At 37.7% G+C, this 24,982-nt stretch overlaps 1 protein-coding gene across 12 annotated transcripts in view; it reads right to left on the bottom strand.

Moving 5' to 3' along the window:
* Nucleotides 1-3,363: 3,363 nt before the first annotated feature.
* The window catches only part of GPHN (gephyrin), a 537,169-nt gene continuing 515,550 nt past the window's right edge, over nt 3,364-24,982 (bottom strand). For all 12 annotated transcript variants that reach the window (XM_061429172.1, XM_061429169.1, XM_061429176.1 and 9 more), the window contains 5 exons: nt 20,437-20,510; nt 16,029-16,093; nt 12,759-12,862; nt 5,478-5,574; nt 3,364-4,367 (listed from right to left, as the gene is read on the bottom strand). In XM_061429172.1, coding sequence (XP_061285156.1) covers nt 4,234-4,367; nt 5,478-5,574; nt 12,759-12,862; nt 16,029-16,093; nt 20,437-20,510 — 474 coding nt within the window. In that variant the 3' untranslated portion in view covers nt 3,364-4,233. The remainder of the gene's footprint in view (nt 4,368-5,477; nt 5,575-12,758; nt 12,863-16,028; nt 16,094-20,436; nt 20,511-24,982) is intronic.

Below are 24,982 nucleotides of genomic sequence, written 5' to 3'. Positions count from 1 at the left end.
CCATTGTTTCCCCATCTATTTGCCATGAAGTGATGGGACTGAATGCCATGATCTTCGTTTTTTGAATGTTGAGTTTTAAGCCAGTTTTTTCATTCTCTTCTTTTACCTTCATCAAGATGCTCTTCATTTCCTCTTCGCTTTCTGCCATAAGGGTGATGTCATCTGCATATCTGAGGTTATTGATATTTCTCCTGGCAATGTTGATTCCAACCTGTGCTTCATCCAGCCTGGCATTTGGCATTCTAAATTAATTTTGCTCAAATAAATGCAAATAGATTATATGACATGGACTTTCCCTGTGCCAAGTGGAACAATCGATCTTTAACTTTACAATTAAATTTGCCTTGAATCTACTTCAAATGTGTATTTTATTATTTTTTTTACCTTCTCTAACTCAGAAGGAAGAATGTTCCTTTCCTTCTCCAGCCTAAATGGGCCATCAGATCCTTAAATGCAACTCTTCCTTCCTCTTCTTTCTCCACCTGGAACCGTACTCTCAGATTTTTAATATGCCCACTACTATTGTTTCTCCTTTCTCAGAACTCACAAACAAAAATCTTTCCCCATCTTGTTACTGGTTCAGGCCACCATGCTGTGCCTGTCTTTCTTTTCTCATGCCCACGTTTCAAATAATTCAGTCATGATTTCTATTTTGCTATCTGGTTTTTGCCTTTCACTCGGGATTGAAATTGCACTCGTAGCTCACAAATGATTGCCTGATCAGTAGATTCTTTTGAGCCCTCATCCTTCTTGACATTTCTTTTTGACAGTTGATTATTCTTCCTGGTGACTCAGATGTAAAGAATCTGTCTGCAATGCAGGACACCTGGGTTCCATCCCTGGGTCGGGAAGATCTCCTGGAGAAGGAAATGGTTACCCACTCCAGAATTCCATGGGCAGAGTGGCCTGGTAGGCTACAGTCAATGGGGTTGCAAAGAGTCGGACACGACCTAGCAACTAACACACATCCTTCCTTCTTGAAACTCTCTTCCCTGGTTTTGGGATATTACAGCACCCTGTTTCATCTGTTCTACAGTTTTTCCTTTCATTCCATTCATGGCTTTTTCCAGCAACACTCCAAAATAAGATGCTCCACAAGCCTGTCCTGTTGGCAAGTCCTTTTTTGATAAACTTTCGTATTTACTCTTACATTTCAAATATCACCTTTACATGAGTGATCCCCAAGATTACATTCAGCCAGCATCTCTTTTGTGAAATCCTAACCTATATTTTCAAATGCCAACAGGACATGGCGACCTTAGTGCTCCTCTAGCATCTCAAACACATGTCTAAACTTAGCAGCTCCTGCAGAAAATCCACTTCTCTGACTTTATTTTTTGGTTAATTGTTGAACATGTTCCCAGTCAGCCATGACAAGAGACTGTGAATCATGTCTTCTTTGTCTAACTTCCTTTCCTAAACTTTCCATCACTTACAAAATTCTTTCGATTTTTCCTGTTCAAAGGTGCTTTCAGCTGTCGTGACCTTCCCATCACCATCACCTCCACCACTATAGTTAAGGCTGTCATCACTCCTCACCTGCACAATCACGATCAGTTCTTAATTGGTGTCTCTCTTCAGTTTTTCCCCCAATCCAGTCTATCCTATTCAATGCTGCCAGAGCAAATTTTCCCAAAAAAAAAAAAAAAAAAAAAGTCTCTGATCCTAATACTTCCCTGATGAAGAATCTCTAATGGTCTAATTGTCTCTAGATAATCTAGACTCCTTACCCTGGCATTTGAGAACTTCATAGTATGAGCCTCAAACATGTACTTTTTGGTCTTACAAATATATCAGTTTTCTGTTTCTATGGCTGAGTTTTTAGGAATATGGTTTCTGAAGCCAGATTGTTAAGTCTGAATCCTGGCTCCTCCTCTTATTAGCTGTGTCACCATGGACAAGTTCCTTAACCTCTCTGTGCCTCAGTTTTCTCCTTATAATAGGAAGAGTAACAGCATTGCTGTGAAAATGAAACATATGAAGAACACTTAGAAAAGTGAATGGCACATAGTGAGCTCTGTATAATGTGTTTCATGGAACAAATAGTTACATACGCCTACACTTATGTACATATGTCAGAAACTCTAAGGATTTGGGGATGTCAGTAAACAAAACAAACAAAAATCATTGCCCTTGTGGGTCCTACATTCTGTAATAAAAATAAAAATTATTATTAATTATACATAATTCTATTTTTGGAATACCCTCTTTCTGCATTATTCTTACCCCTTGAAATCTTAAAAGGTTCCCATCCGAACACCTCCAACTCTTTAAATCTGAATTACATTAACAGCATTTATCGCATTCTACAATTCTATCATGTACTATGAAATATCAAACACATCAAATATTATGCTTACTTGCACACATTTTTTAAATCTTTCTTGACAGAGTATAATGTCAGCTTTATCCCTATTCATCCTTGTAAAACTCAAGCACACAGTACATGGTTCATAGATGTTTCTTGGATGAATGGAGGTAAAGAACTCTTTGCATGGGTTTTCATTTGACCTCAATTGACCTTATCTTTTTAAATTGAAAATATACATTTAAAATATAGAACCTTTTATTTTCAACTTTGGAAATATCTAGTATCACTATCAAATATTTATTGTTCACAACTTGACTTTATTCATCACCACCATTTAGCTTCTGGTTCACTAGTAAACTAAGTTTGTTGTTTGGTTCACTAACTATACTCTACAGCATGTTAATGTCCCAGGTTACCACTGTTTGAAAAGTGCCCTTAAGTTTTTGTTAAAGAAGACATTGTGGACAGCATATATTTTAATTGTTGTATTTTCTGTGGTCATACAGATTTTCCCCATTTCTTACTTCTGATCATGATAAAAAAAAGTCCAGGTACTCATTGGAAATTTTTTGGTTCATTACTTATTTTCCCTTCTATTCCAAAAAACTGTAGATGTTTGATTTGTTTCTATGACATCTGAAATAAAAATTTAGTTTCTCCAGCTATGGCTGGGAAGACCAGCGAACAACTGCAGGTTCTTCCCTACTTTCTTAGTCTATATTTGTACAATGCTACAGTAATATATAGACTGCTGCTGCTAAGTCACTTCAGTCGTGTCCGACTCTGTGCGACCCCATAGACGGCAACCCACTAGGCTCCCCCATCTCTGGGATTCTCCAGGCAAGAACACTGGAGTGGGTTGCCATTTCCTTCTCCAATGCATGAGAGTGAAAAGTGAAAGTGAAGTCGCTCAGTCGTTTAAAAAAAACTCCTTTATACCACTTCACCTTGCTAAGCCATCTTAACTACTGCTTTTATCCAAGCAGCACCCCATCAGAATGGCATGATAATCTTCTCTCTCTTCTTCTAAATAACAAGGCCAACACAATGGATTTTAAATAATGACCAAGGATTTTTTTTATTCATTAAGTTTCAGTATCATTACAGAAAATGTTATGGTACAGAGTTGTTTAACATTGTTTTTTCTTTGCTCTTGATTTCCACATGAATGCTGGTAACACTAATATCTGTACAAGATCAGTCTTTGATTTTATTTTTTGTTCTGTACAATTTTAAATGTATTGGTTAAAAAGGCTGTCAGCACTTAAGGAAGCATTTTTTCCCCCAGTTTGTTTGTTCAAATAAAAGGTATCCAGTTACTGCCCAAGAGTACTGTGCCACGAGGCTACTGGGACGAGAGACGCTCCTCCCCGGACGCTCTGCCGGGATGGCGCTCCTTGAGGCAGGGCGGGCCGCCACCCAGTCACTCTTTGTTTGGCACTGTGCACATAAACACGAGATACATGATAAAGAACAAGCAGAAGCTCTCCGTAAAGTAGTTATGAAGCGTACTAAGAAGGGAAATTCAAGTGTTGCCTACGCTAGTATAAATAAGCAGACAGCCTTGATTTAAGAGCATAAGTAGTTGTATTTTAAAGATGAGAAAAACACAAGTTCTGCAGGCACCTACTGCTGTCTACTAAAAGCTATCGCTATCAGACCTAGCATTGAACACACAAAGCAATTTGCAAGAAAGGAAAAATTTGCTTTGATATAATCAGAATAGAGTTGTCTGTTAAGATTTATTTTTAGGTGTTTTTTTCTTTAAAAGGTATTTAAATTTTTTTGAAATATAGTTCAAGATGTTGACTATACAGATTAACTTTTATCCAAATCAGAAAAACTAGCTGTGCCGTTGCATATTACAGGATACAGTCAATGATATGTGGACATGCATCAAAGCTTTCTCCCACTGGTGACCATCATAGCCGTCCGATGACCATGACGTCCACCACCTCGCCCTTGTGGAGCTCCACGTACTGCTCTGTCTTTGGAGGAAGCATCAATAATCCGTTGGCGCTGCGCATGCTCATCAGACGGCTGCTCATCTGATTACCTAGGAGGAAATACCTTATTACAGCGGCAGCAGCATCACAGTGTATGCACGTGGAGCCCTTGTAGTTCTTCTCAAAATAAAAACTGATGAACAGAAACACAGGTCTTCAAGAGGAAGAAAGATGATCCGACTTCCCAGATTCTTTTTCAGGTGACCTAGCTACTGTATCCTACTACCTTCTCATTGAACTTTAAAAAATAAACATTACAAACTATTGTTTAAGAGACCGAAATCAAAATTTTACAGCACTGTGGAAAAGGCCACTGAATTTCTCAATTCAGGCTAACGTGTGATGTGTGTCTAAAAGAGAGGCTTTTAAAACCTATTAAAATAATTATGATAATAACAGCAGTGGCTACCATTTCTTTTGTATTTACTTAAGTACCAGACAAGGTGGTAGGCATTTTACTCAACTACTTTATTTAATTCTCGACACCTCAAAAGAGGTTAGGTAACTTGCCTATGGTCCTACTAACTAGATGGTGGCCAATTTGCAAGCAATCTCTGATGACAAAGCCCATGTACTTACTCACTGTGCTAACTGATGTTTGCACTTAATAGGATCTTTGTTTAAATTTTTTCTGGAATTGCATCAAAAGTCAGGTAAAATATGACTAGAGAAGTTGGGGATAAAAATTTAAAGTCTACAGCAGGTAACTATAGAACTCAATTAGCAAAGTTGATTTCTGAGTCCTTAGAACTTACCAATATCTAGAGTATAGTAAAGGCTACAGAGAATCACAGTCTATTTGGGCTTTAACGTCACATTTCAGCGTGACACAGCCATAGTCCCCTCCTTTTCCTAAAACCAAAGTTGTGCTTAGAATTTACTGGTTGAACAAACAGATAAAAATCTTCTGTAATTCTAGATTTGTATTTCAAACGTTTGTCTAGAAATACAGTTCCAAGGAATAACTGAACAATTATTAGTCTTTTCTACTCTTGTCCTGCTATGTCACACTGTTTAGGAATAACTTAACATCTAATCTCTCAAAAGGGAAAATGTACAATAATTACAAAATTAGGTATACTCAAGGAAGGAGGTTATACATAAATTTGTGTTTTAACAGAATGGGTGCAAAGAGATGCCTGCAGGTATGAATGACCAACCTGTGCTCTGTGCCCAAGGCAGTGGTTCTTGGTGATGCCAAGTCAGTATACACCGATGGTATTCTGGACGAGGATCCAGTTTTACATCACATGATAACTACAGGAAAAAGAGGAAAGGAAAACAAACTCAATCACTCTTAAACTTGACCATTTCTTAAAACTACAGGGTGGTGGTGGTCGTGCAAAGAGCGCAATGGACTGGGAATAGCCTGGCATCCCGCGGTCTCCACCACAGCCACCTTACGTTCTTAATACAGGAAGTCCAGAGGTTGGGTTGCTCTGGTAAAAAGAGAAAAGAAGGCTAAGAAGTTGGTATTTGCAGTAGGGAAAAGGGTAGATGAAAAATACAAAGTCTATTTTTGAAGTCTAATTTGACCTATGAATTGAGAAATTAAGGCAGATATTTTAATATCGAAAATAAAGGAGGTAGACCTCAACAAACAAGCTCAATATACATTTATCTGCCTATCCATCCATTTGTCCATCTATCCATCCATCCATCAAACAGATTTATTGAGGTGCTACTTTAGCAACTCATTCATATACTTATCTTTAATATAAAAGGGATAGTTACTTTCATTTTTTAAATTTTCACTGGAGTGCAACTAATTTACAATGTTGTGTTAGTTTCAGGTGTAAAACAAAACAAATCAGTTACACATATATCTCCTCATTTTTAGACTCATTTCCATGTAGGCCGTTACAGAGTATGGAGTAGAGTTCCCTGTGCTATACAGTAGGTCCTTACTATCTTATATATACTAGATACAGAGTAGTGTGTATAGGTCATCCCAATCTTCCAATTTATCCCTTCCCTCTCCTTACTCTCTTGTGAGCTTCCCTGGTGGTTCACTGGTAAAGAACCTCTTGCCAATGCAGGAGACATGGGTTTGATCCCCGGGTTGGGAAGATTCCTTGCAGAAGGAAATGGCAACTCACTCCAGTATTTTTGCCTGGGAAATCCCACAGATAGAGATCGCAAAAGAGGTGGCTACAACTTAGCAACTAAACAACAACAACACAACCTCCTTACTCCCTGGTAATCATAAGCTTGTTTTCTACATCTGTAAGTCTATTTATGTTTTGTAGGTAAGTTCATTTGTACTTTTTTTAGGTTCCACATATAAGTGATGCCATGATATTTGTCTTTCTCTGTCTGACTTACTTAACTCAGTATGATAATCTATAGGTTTATCCATGTTGCTACAAATGGCGTTATTCCATTTTTTATGAAAGAGTAATATTTCACAGTGTATTAAAAAGCAGAGACATTACTTTGCCAACAAAGGTCCATACAGTCAAAGCTATGGTTTTTCCAGTAGTCACATATGGATATGAGATTTAGACCATAAAGAAGGCTGAGTGTAGAATCGATGCTTCTGAATTGTGGTGTTGGAGGAGACTCTTGAGAGTCCCTTAAACTGCAAGGAGATCAAACTAGTCAATCCTAAAGGAAATCAATCCTGAATATTCATTGGAAGGACTGATGCTGAAGCTGAAGCTCCAATACTTTGGCCACCTGACACAACTCATTAGAAAAGACCCTGATGCTGGGAAAGATTGAAGGCAGGAGAAGAAGGGGACAATAGAGGGCGAGATAGTTGGATGGCAAACTGACTCGATGGACATGAGTTTGAGCAAGCTCCGGGAGATGGTGAAGGACAGGGAGGCCTGGCGTGCTGCAGTCCATGGGGTCGCAAAGGGTCGCACACGGCTGAGTGACTGAACAACAATAATTATTCTAATTAGACTTTCTCTCTGGAATCCAGACTAAAAGTCAATTCAAGGGTGTTTCTCCTTAATTAAATCACACTCAACTCTTTCATGTTCCTTATGTTTATATGCTACTTCATATCTACTGAGGGGGTAACTTGCTCTTGTTCCTAATTTATTCTGTGCTTACCTGAGGACAAAAATCTCTGTCTTTCAACCTCTCCCCATGGGTGAGTGTTCTCCAGTTCCAAACCATAAGAACTATCGCATGGTTGTGTCATTTGCTACATGTTTAAGCTTCTCCCCCCAGTGGCACTGACTGACCGGCTCATGGACGGCAGTGCAGTGGAGCAAATACTAGGCTGTGAAGATACCAGCAGCTACTCCCAGTCTTAGTGTTAACTGGTGTGCTGTACTGGAAAGCTATTTTGCTTTCCCATACCTGTTTGTTCATCTACAAAATGGGATTGTTTGTTTTAAAGGAGTATATTTATGTTAATTTAAGAAATAAGAACTGCATCAATTTGAAGTGAATGAATTTTTTTCACAGCCTCACAAAGACCTGTTCCTTTTGTAGCAAGAGATGAAGCTAATCAGGTTTTTGTGGTATTTTACTGAATTGCAGAATACTTTATTCACTAATATATTTAGTTGTACTGACATTATAGTTCTGGTATATTACATCAGTTAGCTGCAGCTTAAGAAAGCACCTATTTACTATGAGCATCAGTGCTTAAAACAATGATGTTCCACGAGTAAATATACACATATATTTTGGTGTAAGAACATTGCAAATTGTGGATGTTTTACTTTTTTTCCACTCATTCGAAATTGGGCAGTGAGCTATAGACTAGGAGTCCTCTGCTTTCTTTGAGTATTTTCCTGGTGCATAGTAGTCACCCAAGAGATAAAATTGTATTATTTGGTGTGGTATTATATGGTATGCTCTACATGTAAATATCTAATGGAGAGAATTAGAAAAGGAAAAAAAGAAAGGTCAATGAAATGAAATGAAAAGCCACAGACTGGGAGAAAATACTTGTACAAAGCATGCCTGATAAAGACCTGTTATCCAAAATAAACAAAAAATTCTTAAAACTCATGAACAATCCAATTATAAACTGGGCAAAAGAACTGAGCACCATATCAATGAAGATACACATATGAGAAGTAAGCATATGAAAAAATGTTCAACATCATACAGGGAACTGCAAACTAAAACAACAATGCGATACCACTAGATAGCTACTGGAAAGGCCAAAAATCCAAAACACTGGGCACACCAAATCCTGTTGAGAATGTGGAAGAACAGGGACTCATCACTGGGGCAGGAATGCAAAATGGTACAGCTACTTTGGAAGACATTTTGGCATTTCCTACAAAACTAAATATATCTTATCATACAATCCAGTAATCATATTCCTTGGTATTTACCCAAGTGAACTGAAAGTTTATGTTCATACAAAAACTTGCACACAAATATGTTCAGCAGCTTTATTCATAACTGCCAAAACTGGAAGCAACAAAGATGCCCTTCAGTAGGTGAGTGGATAAACGGTGGCATATCCAGAGAAAGGAATATTATTCTGTGCTAAAAAGAAATGAGCTATCTAGCCATGAAAAGTCATGAAGGGAACTTAAATTCATATTACTAAGTGAAAGTAGATAATTTGAAAAGGTTACATACTGCATGATTCCAACAATATGATATTCTGGTAAAGGCAAAACTATGGAGACAGTAAAAAGACCAAGGGTTAGTAGGGAGGGAGGAATGAACAGGCAGAGTGCAGAGGGTTTCTGGGTTGTAAGAGTGTGCGACACTACAATGGTGCGTGATATGTGCCAAGTCGCTTAGTCGTGTCCGACTCTGTGACCCCATGGGCTGTAGCCTGCCAGGCTCCTCTGTCCATAGGGTTCTCCAGGCAAGAATACTGGAGTGGGTTGTTATACCTTCCTCCAGGGGATCTTCCCAACCCAGGGGTCAATACATGTAATTGTACATTTATCAAGACCCATGGAATACACAACAGCAAGACTGAACCCTAATGTAGACTATGGACTTTGGGGGATAATGAATGTGTCACTACAGGTTCACTGATTGTAACAAACGTACCACTGTGGTACAGGACGTCAACAGTCGGGGAGATTGTGTGTGTGTATGTGTATGTGTGTGTGTGTATGTATGTATGGGGTGGGGAGGAGAATACAGGAACTCTTTGAACTTTCTGCTTAATTTTGCTGTGAACCTGGATGTGCTATAAAAAACAAAATTTGTTAGTTAAAAAAGGGGAGAATATTTTGTCCTTCCTCTTTGTCTTGTCCATCTTTTAGAGAAGTGACCTCAAAGAATTATCTAGCATAGTAAGTAATTAATGTAAATATAGTATAATAAAGTTTTTATGGATCCATTTATATGGTATAAAAGGGCACAAAGAAGTAAATAATCAGCCTTCTTAGGGACACCGGGAAAGGATTCACAGAGGGCATGATGATGCCTGAGTCTTATGATTAAGGAATTTTCTAAGCTGAGAAAAGAGAAGGTGGTGGTTGGGAGAGACCCTCGTAGGAAGGCCATCTCATGCTCATCCTGGAGACAGTAAAAAGCTTGGTATGGTGAGAATGCAGGATGGGAAGTAGATAACACTGGAGGGAAAACAAGCCTTGGGATGGAGGGCCTCCTATGCTCACTTGAGTGTCTGAATTTAACCCTGGGGTCATGGGAAGCATTGAAGAATTTTAATTGGAGGTGCTGACAATGATTAGTTAGACAGAAAAGGGATTTAAAAGCAGGCAAGATTAGAGGAAGAGAAAACATCAAATGTTGGTGCCATTATTCAAATCAGGTTTATTTGGCTACAAAACACAGGGGATGCGGATGGTGGAGGGGACATTAGGAGAACAGTGAAGATCTGGAAGGCTGGAGTAAGGAATAGAAAAAGCTGATCCACAAGATATAAAAGGTTCTTTAGGGGGAATTTTGGCCCCTCCTGAGATTTGTAAATTGGAAGTGATAACTCGAAAAGATGTACACTCTTCTCCAGTTGTACTCAGTGCCCTGGGAATAAAAGTGAAGGACAAAAAGGGAAAACTGATTCAACTTTGTGGATTCTTAGCGTGATCGTAGTAGAAGGAAGGAGAGGCAAAAAAACAAACAAACAACAAAAAAACTGAGGGTGTTAGAAAAAGTTGAAGTGATACACCATAGGATTTAGGCTGGAGAAAAGGGTTAAAGCCAGAAGGGGCTTATGGACTGAGGAAAAAGGGTGAGGTGTTTAAATTCTTTTATATCTACTGGTAGGTAACTTGTCATTGTTCTTGAACTGTATACCAGAGTTGGTGAGTTTTGAGATGGAGTGCTTCACGGCATTGAAAAGGACAGGCATGTGAGCAGCTGAAGCAAAACTAAAATTATCAAGAATTATGGAAATAAAGCAACTGATGATAAGAGGTCAGGCACAAAAGAAGACTTTTAGACAACTGTCGAAACCCGAATGTGTTTGGAACGTTTGGTGGTGATAATATGGGAAGGTGAAAGCTCCAGGAGACTCGGGGGGGAGAGGTTGGACTAATTGCTGCACAGACTAGAGAAGAGAGTTTGTGAGAAAACAGATAACAAAAGGGGATTCTATTTGAGTGGAGGCCCCAGGTGACATGCTCTAGGCCCTGGCTGATACTGAGGGCCTGGACTCTGCTTGAGTCTTGTCAAAGCTTCCAAAGAGTGGTTTTAAAGGACCTTGACACTGACTCTTAAAAGTACTAGAGAAGTTATAAGCACTGATTTCATTAGTCTAAAAGACAGGGGCTTGAGCTCGTTTGCCCCACAAATCATCTGAAATTTATCATGTAACATTAAAATTCTTATGCATGCTGGTACAGATCAGTTTCAACTTCATTTCCCCAAAGTTTCTATAACTTACTTATAATTTTCATCTCCTAGTAATAATAAAACTGGCTTATACTTCTTATAAATCATAGATAGTTCTATCATTTTCAATTTCTGTTTTAAATCAAACTACAGGCCATAATATTCTCACATAATAGGCATTCAATTATATCTTGTGAAGATCAATGACTAACCTTTTTTAAAAGCTGAATAATGTTCCATTGTACACATATACATCATTTTCCTTATCTGTTCATCTGTTGTTGGAAATTTGGGTTGCTTCCTTATGTTTGCTATCGAGGATAATGCTACAATGAATGGTGGGCTGCAAATATCTCTTTGAGATCCTGATTTCCATTCTTTTGGACATATATCCAAAAGTGAGACTGCTGGATCATATGGTAGTTTTACTTTTAATTTTTGAGGAAACTCCATACTGTTTGCCATGAGGCAACATGGATATACCTAGAGGACATCATACCAAGTGAAATAAGCTAGTTACAAAAGTACTGCCAGATTCCACTTACAGGAAGTATCTAAAACAGACTCACAGAGGCGAAGGATAGAACAGTGATTGTCAGGAGCTGAAGGATGGAGGAAATGGGAAATTGTTGCTTAATGGATATACAGTTTCTGTTATGCAAGGTGAATTAGCTCTAAGGGATCTGCTGTACAGTATATTATCTATAGTTATGTGGTACTGTGCATTTTAAGGTCCTTTAAGAGGATAGTTTTCACATTAAATGCTCTTACCATGAAACAAATCAAAGAACACAAGGGTATTTCTGGAGGCGATGGACGTTGTTTAGTATCTTGACTGTGGTGATGGTATCATGCATGTTTGTGTTTGTCCAAATTTTTCAAAATGTCTACATTAAATATGTGCAACTTGTATATATAAATTATACCTCAGTAAATCTTAAAAGAAAGAAAAGCACTGGCTTAGGATTAAATTGCCAGGAAAATTGTTCATTAGTTACACAGAAACTATATTACATAGTTAGTTGACTAGTAGTAAATCAAGTTGAAGTTAGTGTGGTGAGAAGGGGACTGTAATTTCTGACTGACTTTTACTGCAGGTATAACTCCTCAGCCTTAGTAGTCCTTTTCCAAACAATATGGTCACCCTCTCCTTCTTTTTCTCTTTCTAGTCCTTTGACTGTCTTTTTCTGAACTGTTTAAAATTGATCAGTGGGGTCACAGAAAAAGTGATCAAATAAATTGCTATTCTCTGTAAGTTTACCTAGGGAAAAGGGAATTTTTGTCCCTCCTTCCATAGGGTTTAGTATTAGTTTAGTATTCTATTGACCATTTTGTCATTACATATCCATTCCTAAATGGACTTCTAGCTGAAAAAAATTATTCCCTTTAGGAGTCGTGGAATAATGTGGGAAGGGAATAAAGGGGACTCCTTTCCCTTTGTTTTCTATCATGAAGAGAGGTATATAATCATATTTTCCCTCAAAATTGACTCAATGAACATGAGTTTGAGCAAGCTCTAGGAGATGGTGAAGGACAGGGAAGCCTGGTATGCTACAGAGGGTCACACAGAGTAGGTGATGACTGAGTGATTGAATAACAACAACAACATAAAATTCTAGATGTTTGTTTTGGGCAGTTAAAAAATCATATCCTTATTTGTTATTAGGCTTCAGTTTTGGTTTCTGGTCATTAGCAAACATTACCCTGGCTTTGATGATGGTTGGCCGAGGATCCAAGATGCCTTGCATCTTTCTCAGCGCAGGCACAACAAAGAGATTGCAGGTGACCACGGCTGACACAGGATTCCCTGGAAGTCAACCAAGCAGTTATTTATAGTATACACTAGAAATTTGCCAAAAAAATCATGAATGTCTACACGTTCAGGTATCAAAGGGAATGAAGTGACTAATCACTAGTCTTCCTCTTTTGAATCACCTTGAATCCAAAAGGATGCCAGAATAGAGCTACAGTCAACCACATGGCTGGCTGTGTGTAAACATTCGGATTTACCAGTGAAACGCGACTTCTGATGCACAGAAGCTGCTGAACACCATTTATTTTTGCTTTCCTGAGAGCCATACATTGAAGCCCTTACTAATCAGTTTGTACTTGCTATTTTTAAAATGGCATAAAATTACACAGTAATACATAATCAGTGCAAAAAAATATTAGCAAGTGGGATAAGCATAAAGAAATTTATCCATAATCCTCCCTACCCAGAAATTTCTTTAAATTAAAAAATATAAAATGAAATGATTTAAAATGTGAAGGATTTGAAGGTGAATACTGTTAGGAACTGAATTATGTTTCCCTCAAATTCATATGTTGAAGTCTTAACCCTCCAATGTGACTGTATTTGGAGATAGGACTCTTAAAGAAGTAACTAAGGTTAAATGGGCTTCCCAGGTGGCGCCAGTGGTAAAGAATCCGCCTGTCAATGCAGGAGAGGGTAGGGACATAGGTTCAATCCCTGGGTAGGGAAGATCCCCTGGAGAAGGACCTGGGAACCCACTCCAGTATTCTTGCCTGGAGAACCCCATGGACAGATGGAGCCTGGCGGGCTACAGTCCATAGGGTCGCAAACAGTCGGACACAACTAAAGCAACTTAGCACTCATGTGAAGTTCAATGAGCTTGTAAGAGTGAGGTTCTAATCCAATAGGACCGTGTCCTCATAAACAGAAAAAGAAACATGAGGAGTGTACACAGAAGAAAAGGTCATGTGGAGGTGTTGGGAGAAATTGGCCATCTGTAAGCAGGGAGAAAGAGCTCAACAGAAACCAACTGAGCTGGCACCTTGAGCTTAGACTTCTAGTCTCCAGAACTGTGAGAAAATATATTTCTGTTGTTTAAGCCACCCAGTCTGTGACATTCTGCTTTGGCAGCCTGAGCAGAATAATACAAATGCCAAGTTCTTTCACAGTTAACAGAAAAATTTGAGGAATTCAACTGTACCTCTCCAAGAAGAAATCTGGGTGTGTCATGCACTTCAAAGGCAGGTAAGGTGAGCTATGAAAAAATGACTGAGTGGAGAATAACAGATTTAGTTTCTTGTGTGGTATTGTTAACTAACAAAGCTGTGTGACCCTGGCAAGAGTTCCAAACCTTTCTAGGTCTAACTTCACTTAATCACAAAATAAAAAGTTTGGACAGCATGAGTCTCAATATCCCTGTTGTTTCTAAAATTATAATTTTACTGATACTTTCATACAGTGATATGTGACTCTGTGTGTGTGTGTGTGTGTGTGTGTAGTGGGGGTAGGGAATGGCTTGTGCTTTTAGATTCCCTTGGCCTGGTTATGTGATGCTAATTTCATCATCAAAATAAAAGGCAATGGCTGGTTTAGCCTATTACTAGCTAAAACCATACCTTTAATTTTGTTCTACCTACAAAAGCAGTTAAAAAGAGATTTTTTAAAAGTTGTAAAGTGATGAGTGACACAATTATTCCAGTAGACAAAATTATTGTTTTTCTGAGTTATTCCACAGGATAGCAGACTCTTAGTGACAATTAACTGCTTTACCTTCAATCAAAATGTAAACAGATGGAAAGTTTTCTGGGAAAGCAAAAAAAAGGAAAAAGAAAAAAAGCTCAACAATGATTACAGTATTCCTGTAATGTTACTGCTTGATAAAATTACTCTATAAAAAACGAATTGGTCGATGTAAAAAAAAGAGACTGGAAGAACCAACACCAAAAATCTGAAAATAGTGGTTATTTCGGGTAAGGGAGATTATGGATAACATTTCTTATTGTTTATCTAAGTATTTTCTAATGTTTTACAGTGAACACATGTTACTAGAGTAAGTTTAAAAAGTTAAAAAAATAACAAGTAGATACACAAGACTTGAAAAATCCGATTCTGAGTTTTCAAATCCTTGTAAAAAGAACCACTTTGCTGGTTTTACAATCTGAACATGTGAATTGTTGCTGCCCTCTTTTGGTACCTTCAGGCTGAGCATAGAAAATGTCAGAGGAGCAATCTGAAAAGTAGGCTATTTAATTGTAACTTCTTTGGCAGATAAACAACACTTTGTAATGGCAAAACAGGCTCCCACTACAACATACTTCGTAGGTCAAGTCATATCTTCTGTAGACAACATAAACAGTCTCTTCTAAGCAAAATGAAGCTAGAAAGAGGTTATCCTTTCTCTACATAATGGTGTTCAGAGTATCTAGGGCTATATTAAAGGCCTTAAGGAGCTTTATACCACAGATAAATTTTGAGAATTAAAACTTTACTTACATGTCTTCTCTCTTAATATGACAGCAATCAAACCTCTTTTATGCTTATAGATAAGGGGCTTTAAAAATGTTTTTAAAGTTCTAAAATTTTTGGCCTGCCTTTTCTTTCTATCTCTGAGATTTATTAACTATAAAAAAGCAAATAAGCATTCCAAAGCCACCAGACTTGTACATCTGAAAGGAATAAATAGGTTATTTTTGGAAGGAATCTATGCCAAAAAATAGAGAATGGAACATTGCTTACAGATCAGAGGATAATATTAGAAGTTGAAAAAATAACAAGTAGATGCAATGTTGTATTTCCGTTGTTGCTGTTGTTCTAGTATCTGCAGGGGTGATTCAAGGCCCTTTGAGCACAAAACTCTAGTTGTGGGAGATGATTATATTGCTAACTTTGACCAGTGTCCTGTAAGTGCCCCAGAAAGATGTAGTAACAGGTAACACTTATCATCTTAGGGTCTGAATTGTGCTTTGAAAGGTACTATCTAATTTGACTTTTGCACAAACCCTATGAAGCATATATTTGCCCTATTTTATACATGAAGAAATAGCTTCAGAGAGATTATGTGATTTGTTCAAGGTCATACAGTATGCAAAGCTGGGGCTTGAGCCCAGGTCTTTCAGATTCCAAATCATGTGCTCTGATAGGGGACTGGTCACCTGGGGCACAAAAAGATTTTGGTTATTTTTCCAGAAAAAGCAAAAGAAAGTATTTAAGTTATTCTTACCTGGTAGTGCAAAGATTATTTTTCTTACACCATCAATATCTAAAGTTGCAAATGTCGTTGGCAGGCTAGAAGAAAAAGAGAGGATATTTGTTAGTGACTGCTAAGCACTTTGATGAGTAAATTAAATACTGCAGTTTTCTTGTTATATGGTCCTTCACACAGATCACTTACTCTCTAAAAATACTTTTCTGTTGACTCTCCTTTAAACCTTTATAACCTGCAGTGAAGCACAATTAAATTAATTTGTTTTTAGCATCTTCTGTTTTTAACCAACGCTTCCTGGTTTTCTGTAGTTTACTTTCTTTCCTTCTTGCCAGTGCCAAACAAGTGTATCCCAACCCCAGTTTCTCTAGCCCTTTAGTTTAACAATTTCGAATGCGTTTATTTCCTGCTGACCAGTAACAATCATTCTTTTTATCAGACGACTATCTGGTAAGACATGTCTATCAGATAACCGCCTATTGTTGAAGATGAGTATTTCCCAGCCCTTTAAGACTATACTCAGCAATAAACATAAAAACTTCCCTATGAAGGGAATTTTTTGAAACATCAAAACAAAATATCACGACTAGAACAAAATTAAAGCAATAATGATTTTTAAAGTTTATTTTTTAATTAATTTATTTTAATTGGAGGTTAATTACTTTACAATATTGTGGTGGTTTTTTCCATACATTGACATGAATCAGCCACGGGTGTACGTGTGTCCCCCTGTCCTGAAACCCTTCCCACCTCCCTCCCCATCCCATCCCTCTGGGTTGTCCCAGTGCATCAGCTTTGAGTGCCCTTAAAGCAATAATAATTTTAAAACATTCTCAAATTATGTTTCCTTAAGGGTCTGACAGGAATCCTCATCACAGGGGTGTGGGAAGGGGTGTCAGTGGCATGAAGGCGGAGGGCAGTAAATAAGAGTGATTTTTTTTTTTCCTAAAGACTACCCTTCACACAGACTCTCAGCTAAAATTTTTATTATATAAATGAAACTTGAATGATGCAAAATTTTAGGGAATGCTGAAATTTCCACATTATTAAAAATACTACCCAAACTGTTTTCCTTTTTACTATTTTCACTGATGAGCTGAATGAGAAAAGGATCACTCACGCACAACCTTTTGCAGCAATACGATGAACATTAACATTTTTGATGAATCGCAGCCATCATTATTAACCAATTCTACTCTGCTATGATACAGTGATATTGGGTTTAATACCACAATATTAAACCATAACACAACAGCATACACTGCAATGTTTCTACAGTTCTTGCTTCTGCTTTTTCTCCCCCTAGTGTTTTATTTTTCTGGGGTCCCCTTCATATGAGACTGCCATCATCTTGACCCTTAAAGCTGGCCTTAGGTTTGGGAACCAGAGAGTAGTAATAGCTATATTGTTAGAATGATAACAATAATAATAATAATAATAGAAACCACCACTTTTGGATATCTAAGCACTATATCCATTATTTCATTTAATTCTTAAAAAAATCCTATGAGGTGACAATTATTATTCCATTATAGATGATGAAAATGAGACTCAGAGGTTAAGCGATTTAGCCAAAATCACTCAGATACAAAATGGAGAAACAAAGATTTGAACCAAGGTTTTTCTAACATTATGGTTCATAATTAGATAAGGCTCTCATAGGGTATGCTATTAAGTGTTACTATATTGGTTTCATAACATTTATTTTTGGCTACTGAGGCCTTCCTTTTTTGCTTACTTCCTGATTCTTTGGTGTATTTTAGAAAACAGAGATTAGACTGTCTTATCTATTTATAGATACGTTATTTGGCAATTATTGTTACTGTGTGATGAAAATAATTTCCAAGGTACATTTTGACTACAGCTATGTTCACTGCAGATGACCCATAAAAACCGTGATTGGTAGATCTGGTTGATAATATTCCAAATGCTTTTTGAGTATCTCTTTGTCTAAAATGAAAGAGGTTAATTGCATTCTGAATGCACTGTATGTGGGAAGAGCAAAGCTAAATTGTTCTTCAGCATTTTATATTTCTTCTTGTTCTACTATTAAGTAGCAATTACTTTAAATTCTTATCTTCAGACAGTATAAAATTCTGGCCAATTAAAGGAAGCCCATTTAAAGTTCTAAACCACTTTTTTATAGCAAACTAAAACACCAAGAGTGAGGAGGGAACACATGACACCTTCCCTCTATGTATTTAAAGCTACTTTAAATCATCTTTTGAATCTTGCAGACAGGTACTGTGATTTCTCTAAAGATATTCATTTTTAAAAGATTCCATTATAATAAAACATTGTGTAATTGTGCACTGCTATCGTGTCTTATTGCTAGACTATGAAGTTTCTGTTTAGGATCTGGAAAGCTATTGCCTTAAAACTCAACACCTGTTGTTCTTTTCCCTCTTGAGATCAGAATGTAACAGCTTTTAAACTTTAAGGCAAGAGAATAAATAGTAGGAACTGATGAACTCCTACAGCTGAAGTGAATGGTAATAACAGATTAAAAATAAAATGAGTATTTATTATATATCATAGGTGCTGAGATTAATTTAAATAATAGATATTACACAAAATTTCTCCCCTAGAGGTGAGGGCAAGTAATGTCGGCTTCTTTCTCACTGTAGAGAAATAATCAATTCAATTTTTGCAGTTAGTGAGAAGTACATTGACATACTCATGGGATGCTCTCTGTATTCTAATCATATTAGTACTGCCCATGGGGACAGGAATTTTAAAAAGTCTGTGTGTACTCATAGCATAAAGACATTTGCTTAAGACAAAATATTCTTAGTGAGAATGATCCCAATCCAACAGCTTCAATAGTAAAAAGGTCCTGTCAGTGGTGGCCATATTGGAGCAACTACAGAAATACAACACTAAGAATTCTGAATTCTGTTAGATTTTGGAAAGGCTTTAGGGATTCTCTTGATACTTAAACATAAAGCCCAATCCCTGTCTTAGAACTGACATGAGGTGCCCAATAAATCAGGGAGACCAGGAGGGCTGGCTTGACACTTAAAAAAGGCTTCTTTCTAGAAATTTCTGCCATTTCCTGGCTATTTCTGCTATCACAGCTCACTTGTAATAACTGGTAGGTCCCACCTCTACTCTCAGGGTTCACATGAACACCCATCAGAGTATAACCCTGAACTAAAGCATCATCTCTGTTGTCCCAGATAGCAAGGAGGTGTGCGGAAATGCTCACCCACACACCGAGGCGTTTCAACACTGTTTTTATGTTTATGTATCACAGACTTAGAGAGCAGCAGTGGTCTGAACAGACAGGCTATTGCTTAAATACATGGCCACACACATTTTATCACCACAAATGTTTGCATTCTTTGAGGATTTATAATGGATCACAAAACCTGTAGCCACTCCTCAGGGAGTTATTAATTTTTAGGAGATATGCAAGATCTAGGTATGTGTTTACTTTTTTTTCCTCTTTGGAGGTAGTAAGCATTATGAAATACTATTCATGAAGTATTCTTGCAAAGAAAAAAAGTGAATCTGAATCTAATCAAACTTTTAGATCTAACTTCTAGTGTACAGAATATACTGGAGAGAGAGAGAAACAAGTCAACCACCACCACAAGGAAGTAATCAGCCAAACTTATTCACAAGGACAAAGGATTCAGTTTTTGTAACAAGTCAATGGCATACCAAAAATGCGGGAGCGGGGGCGGGTATTAAATGTTCTTATTTAATACAGAGTCAACAACCCAATACACTGAGTAGACCTAACTCAAATCCTAATTCAAATAAAACATACATAAGAAGGCATACTCTTCCTTGACATTCGGGCGACTTTTCAAATATGATTGGGGAATTAGATGATATTCAGGTGTTCTTATTTAATTTTTTAGGTGAGATAATACCATTGTGATTATATAAGATAATACTGCTGTTGTTATTATTAATATTTGAGATGTATACTAAAATGCCGTGTCTAGAATCTGTTTTAAAACAATCTAACCCTCTGTTCTCTGAAAAAGGTAAAGGAAGGGATTGATAAAACAATTAAGGAGAAATGTTGATAATTACTGAAGCTGGGTTATGGGGTATACGGGGTTTCATTATACTCTCTGCTTTTGTATATGTTTGAGAATTTTCATACTAAAATGTTTTTAAGTGAGAGAAAGAGACGAAAAAGAGAAGGAAGGAACTAGACATGGGAATTAAAAGGAGAAAAGGTTTGGAAAGTTGCTTTGCTTCTTTTTAAACCAGATTCAGTGTTTAATAAAGAAGATGAATTCCCATTTCAGATAGGATATATACTTTTTCAAAGAACTTTAATACTGTAACATTCCTTTATTAGAATAAATAATCCATAATAGAAAATAATAGGAAAGCATTTAAAAACTTTGTTAGTCAAAGCAAGCCAAACCAACCCATATATTAGATAACAAGATTATTTTCATACCCTGGTTTCATAAAAACCCTGCCAAAATGGATCTGGGCATGAAGATCAATGTCCAGCACCTGCTTGAGATAGTCCTGCAAATATGAAAAATAATCACTTTACTTTCAAACATTTCAATATCAGACTTTCAGACTTTAAATGAAAAAAAAATGTATAAGATTGAAATGAAAAGAAACATCTATTTTAGTGAAGTTGATTTATGACAACTATTTCTTCATTCCTCATTCAGTAAATATTTATCAAGTATAATATATGTATGCTGAATATCAATCAATATACAGGGAGATGCAGCCTTGAACAAAAGAGGCAATGTTCCTTCCCTCATAGAAAGAACATTCCAATAGGAGTAGTTGGAGAGTACACCAAAGAACCACATTAACATACAAAGTATTACTTGATAGGCTATTGTCTCTCTTTTAGGATAGAATTTTGTCTGAGAAAGGATGTTAATAAATATGGCTTAAGAAGTTGTGCTTGGGCAGGGAAGCTATGTGTATGCATCCCATGCTGCTCTGCTTAATGAGCTTGAACTAATGTGCATTCCTTGAGGAGAGACTTGGACATTCACCCAAGATTCAGTTCAGTTCAGTTCAGTTCAGTCGTTCAGTCGTGTCCGACTCTTTGCGACCCGATGAATCACAGCACGCCAGGCCTCCCTGTCTACCACCAACCCCTGGAGTTCACTAAAACTTATGTCCATCCAGCCATCTCAGCCTCTGTCATCCCCTTCTCCTCCTGCCACCAATCCCTCCCAGCATCAGGGTCTTTTCCAATGATTTAACTCTTCGCATGAGGTGGCCAAAGTATTGGAGTTTACCCAAGATTCAGTTCAGTTCAGGTCAGCTGCTCAGTCGTGTCCGACTCTTTGCGATCCCATGAATCGCAGCACGCCAGGCCTCCCTGTCTATCACCAACTCCTAGAGTTCACTCAGACTCACGTCCATCAAGTCAGTGATGCCACCCAGCCATCTCATCCTCTGTCGTCCCCTTCTCCTCCTGCCCCCAATCGCTCCCAGCATCAGAGTCTTTTCCAATGAGTCAACTCTTCTCCTGAGGTGACCAAAGTACTGGAGTTTCAGCTTTAGCATCATTCCTTCCAAAGAAATCCCAGGGCTGATCTCCTTCAGAATGGACTGGTTGGATCTCCTTGCAGTCCAAGGGACTCTCAAGAGTCTTCTCCAACACCACAGTTCAAAAGCATCAATTCTTTGGCGCTCAGCTTTCTTCACAGTCCCAAGATTACCGAGTCTAAATAAGTCAACTAAAAACTTAGGGAGGGAGCTCTAAACAGAAAGTCAAGGGAGTTTAATTGCTCCACCTTCATATTCTGCGACTACAAACACAACCAACCTAAGGTTATGATCAACCCAGAGCAATCTGACAAAACCTGATCTTCGGAAAGGAAAGGCAACAGTGTCTTGTAGTTGGTTTTGTAGATATAAAGAAAAAAATAGCAGTTTAAAAAATTTCTCCAAAGTAATACAACTTCTGTTACTGAGTTTCCTGCTCACTAATTCAAGAAAGTCTAGTATCCTACTAAAATATTAAATATTTCACAAGTTATGAGACACTTTATTTTTCAAAGCTATTTCCTTCTCTCCATCTTCTCAGCCAACATCATCTCACCTGAATTACTGAAACAGGCCTCTCTGCCAATTCTCCAATTCATTCCCTCGACAGTAGTGAGAAAGACAAATCTGATCAAATCACCATATAACACTTCAACAACTCCATGGTCTCCAGAAAGAAATCTCATCTTTTAAATGATCATAGCTAGGATTCTTGTATTGATATTTTCTAGCCTTCTTTTGCCAATCACTGCTCTTATCAGGCAATCTGTTTCCCACCAGCCCCATTCCTCTTCCTCAATCTCTTTCAACATTCCTACAAGTCTATATTGCTGTCAGTTATCACACTTTCTTGCCTCAAATCAAAAAGCAGAGACATTGCTTTGTCAACAAAGGTCCGTCTAGTTAAGGCTATGTTTTTTCCAGTAGTCATGTGTGGATGTGAGAGTTGGACTATAAAGAAAGCTGAGCGCTGAAGAATTGATGCTTTTGAACTGTGGTGTTGGAGAAGACTCTTGAGAGTCCCTTGGACTGCAAGGAGATCCAACCAGTCCATCCTAATGGAGATCTGTCCTGGGTGTCCATTGGTAGGACTGATGTTGAAGCTGAAACTCCAGTACTTTGGACACCTGATGCGGAGAGCTGACTCATTTGAAAAGATCCTGATGCTGGGAAAGATTGAGGCCAGGAGGAGAAGGGGACGACAGAGGATGAGATGGTTGGATGGCATCATCGACTCGATGGACATGGGTTTGGGCGGACTCTGGGAGTTGGTGATGGACAGGAAGGCCTAGTGTGCTGCAGTTCATGGGCTGCAAAGAGTCAGACACGACTGACCAACTGAACTGAACTATGTATCAGGAATTCTATTTGTGTTAGAGACTCACTAGTGAACCAAACAGACAAGGTCCCTGGCACAAAGATGTCCTATTATAGTTTACTGGTGGGGGAGACAGCCTAAAACAAGCAAACCAGTGAGGAATATACTCTGAAGGAAAAAAGCAGGTGCTAGGATAGAGAGCAGTGGTGTGAAGTGGAGAATAAGGAAAGACCGCTTTAAAACAGGTGGTGAGGATGAGGAGGACTCAGTCATGAGAAGTGTGGAGGGACAAGATTCCAGGCAGAGAAAAGTATATACAAAAGCTTCTAGAGCAGTAAAGAGTGTGTCTAGAACTGAAAAGACAATGGAAGGTAGTGAATGAGCAGGGGAAAGGCATAAGGGGAGGCTGAAGAGACAGGCAGAGGCCATACATGCAGGGCTCTCTAAGGATAATGATACAGACTTTGGAAAGCATATACACTCATTACATATTTGCTAAATGAATGAAAGTATTTTATTTTTCTTGAAAAAAATCATCTCTGTTGTAAAAAATGCCCCTTTTCAATTCTGTTTTGAACATGAAATGCTTCATGTTTCTTGTGACAGAAAGCTTGTACCAGACATAGCAATAAAGCCTGAGAATCATCACTGCTCTTGTTTTTTCTATCTCCAGAAACAGCAAGGATCTCTGATGTTCTGAAAGCTAGATCCAGATATGAAGAAGAAACACGAATGAATCAAGGAGACTGGTCTTTCACTCAATTTAAGCAAGAACAAACAATGTCAGAAAAATTGTGAAAGACTTGAAATGGGTAAAAAAGATTATCTGGTGTCCAAATAACCTTCTGGGTTATTTGTGCCTTTCGCTATCTTTGAGCTATTCTACAAAAATTAATCTGCAGAAAAAGAATAGTGAACATGATTAGTATCCAAAGAAATAAAAATTAATTCTGTCAGTAGAGTTGTAATTGACTATTCTCCTCCAGATATAGAACAATTTTATATCTATTAGAAAACTGATTTCAGCATTTTGGACTACCTGTGTCTGTGTTTTTTGAATTCTTAGAACCAGTTGTAATCTCTTACTAGTTCCTTCACTGATGAATGAGTTAAATAAAATCTTTGACACATGTTAATTTTATAAAATATATATTTATGAGATTCATGATTTTATCTTTAAAAAAACTATACCTTAACGATTCTGAAGGCTCCACAGAGACGCCATATTGATTTATCTGACAAAGCCAAGTAAAGTCGATTGTCAGAAAAGTGTACTTTATGGGTGGTTTAAACCTGGATACATTTTTCCTTGGTTTCTGCAGTGAATGCCAAGCAGCAATAAAACTTGAAAACTGCTAAATGCTGGTTTCTCTACTTTGGCCTCCTCTATTGATTTTGGTTCTATTTGTGTTTCTGTGCATGGTCATTAAGGTAGTCCCCCTTGTAGCAGCAGTGACTGAGAATTTGGTTTTATGATCTCACCATTTGGTGACTCCTATAAATGGATGATTGAAATCTATTCTCTGTTGGGTAAGAGGAGGCAGAAAATCTGGTTTGTTGGTTTTGTGAGTTTATTTGTCTTACTGTCATTTTGAACCTAAATCAATGAAGAATTTTTCCTTCCTCTGGGAAGGAAAATAGTTCTTTATTTGTAGACTGAGTAGTTTTTTGTCTCTGTGTTTACTCTTACTGTGTCACTGAAATTGTAGAGATGAAGCTATATATTCTTTACGTGGTTGTGTGACTATGTGTCTGATCCAGAAAGCCATTTATCTTGCTTTGAGAGTGTGAAATGTTTTCCTACTTCTGGAGGATATTCATAAATTATATGACTGTAAGACCACCATGCAAAGTGGGCCTTTCTCAGGGCACACTGCAGATTCAGGGTGTCCCCTACCTGTCTCTGCCCCTGGTGAGAGCAACACGAGAGCCTCTCATTCCCAACTCTGGTTTCACTAGGACTTGGAGAGAAGAGACCTGACCACAGGCCCACAATAAACTTTGCTTTGCCAGAGGGGAGAAAAACCAACACACCAAAACACTTCTATTGTCTCTTAAATCAAATCTAATTGATTTAGAGAGATTAAGTACTTATATAAATAGAATATTCCTAAAATTCCTAATTATTCAGATAATAAGAAAATTTATAATATTTTAA

The sequence above is a fragment of the Bos javanicus genome, chromosome 10 (assembly GCF_032452875.1).
Source record: "Bos javanicus breed banteng chromosome 10, ARS-OSU_banteng_1.0, whole genome shotgun sequence".
Lineage (NCBI taxonomy): Eukaryota > Metazoa > Chordata > Mammalia > Artiodactyla > Bovidae > Bos > Bos javanicus.
This window is presented reverse-complemented; position numbering and strand designations above follow the sequence as displayed.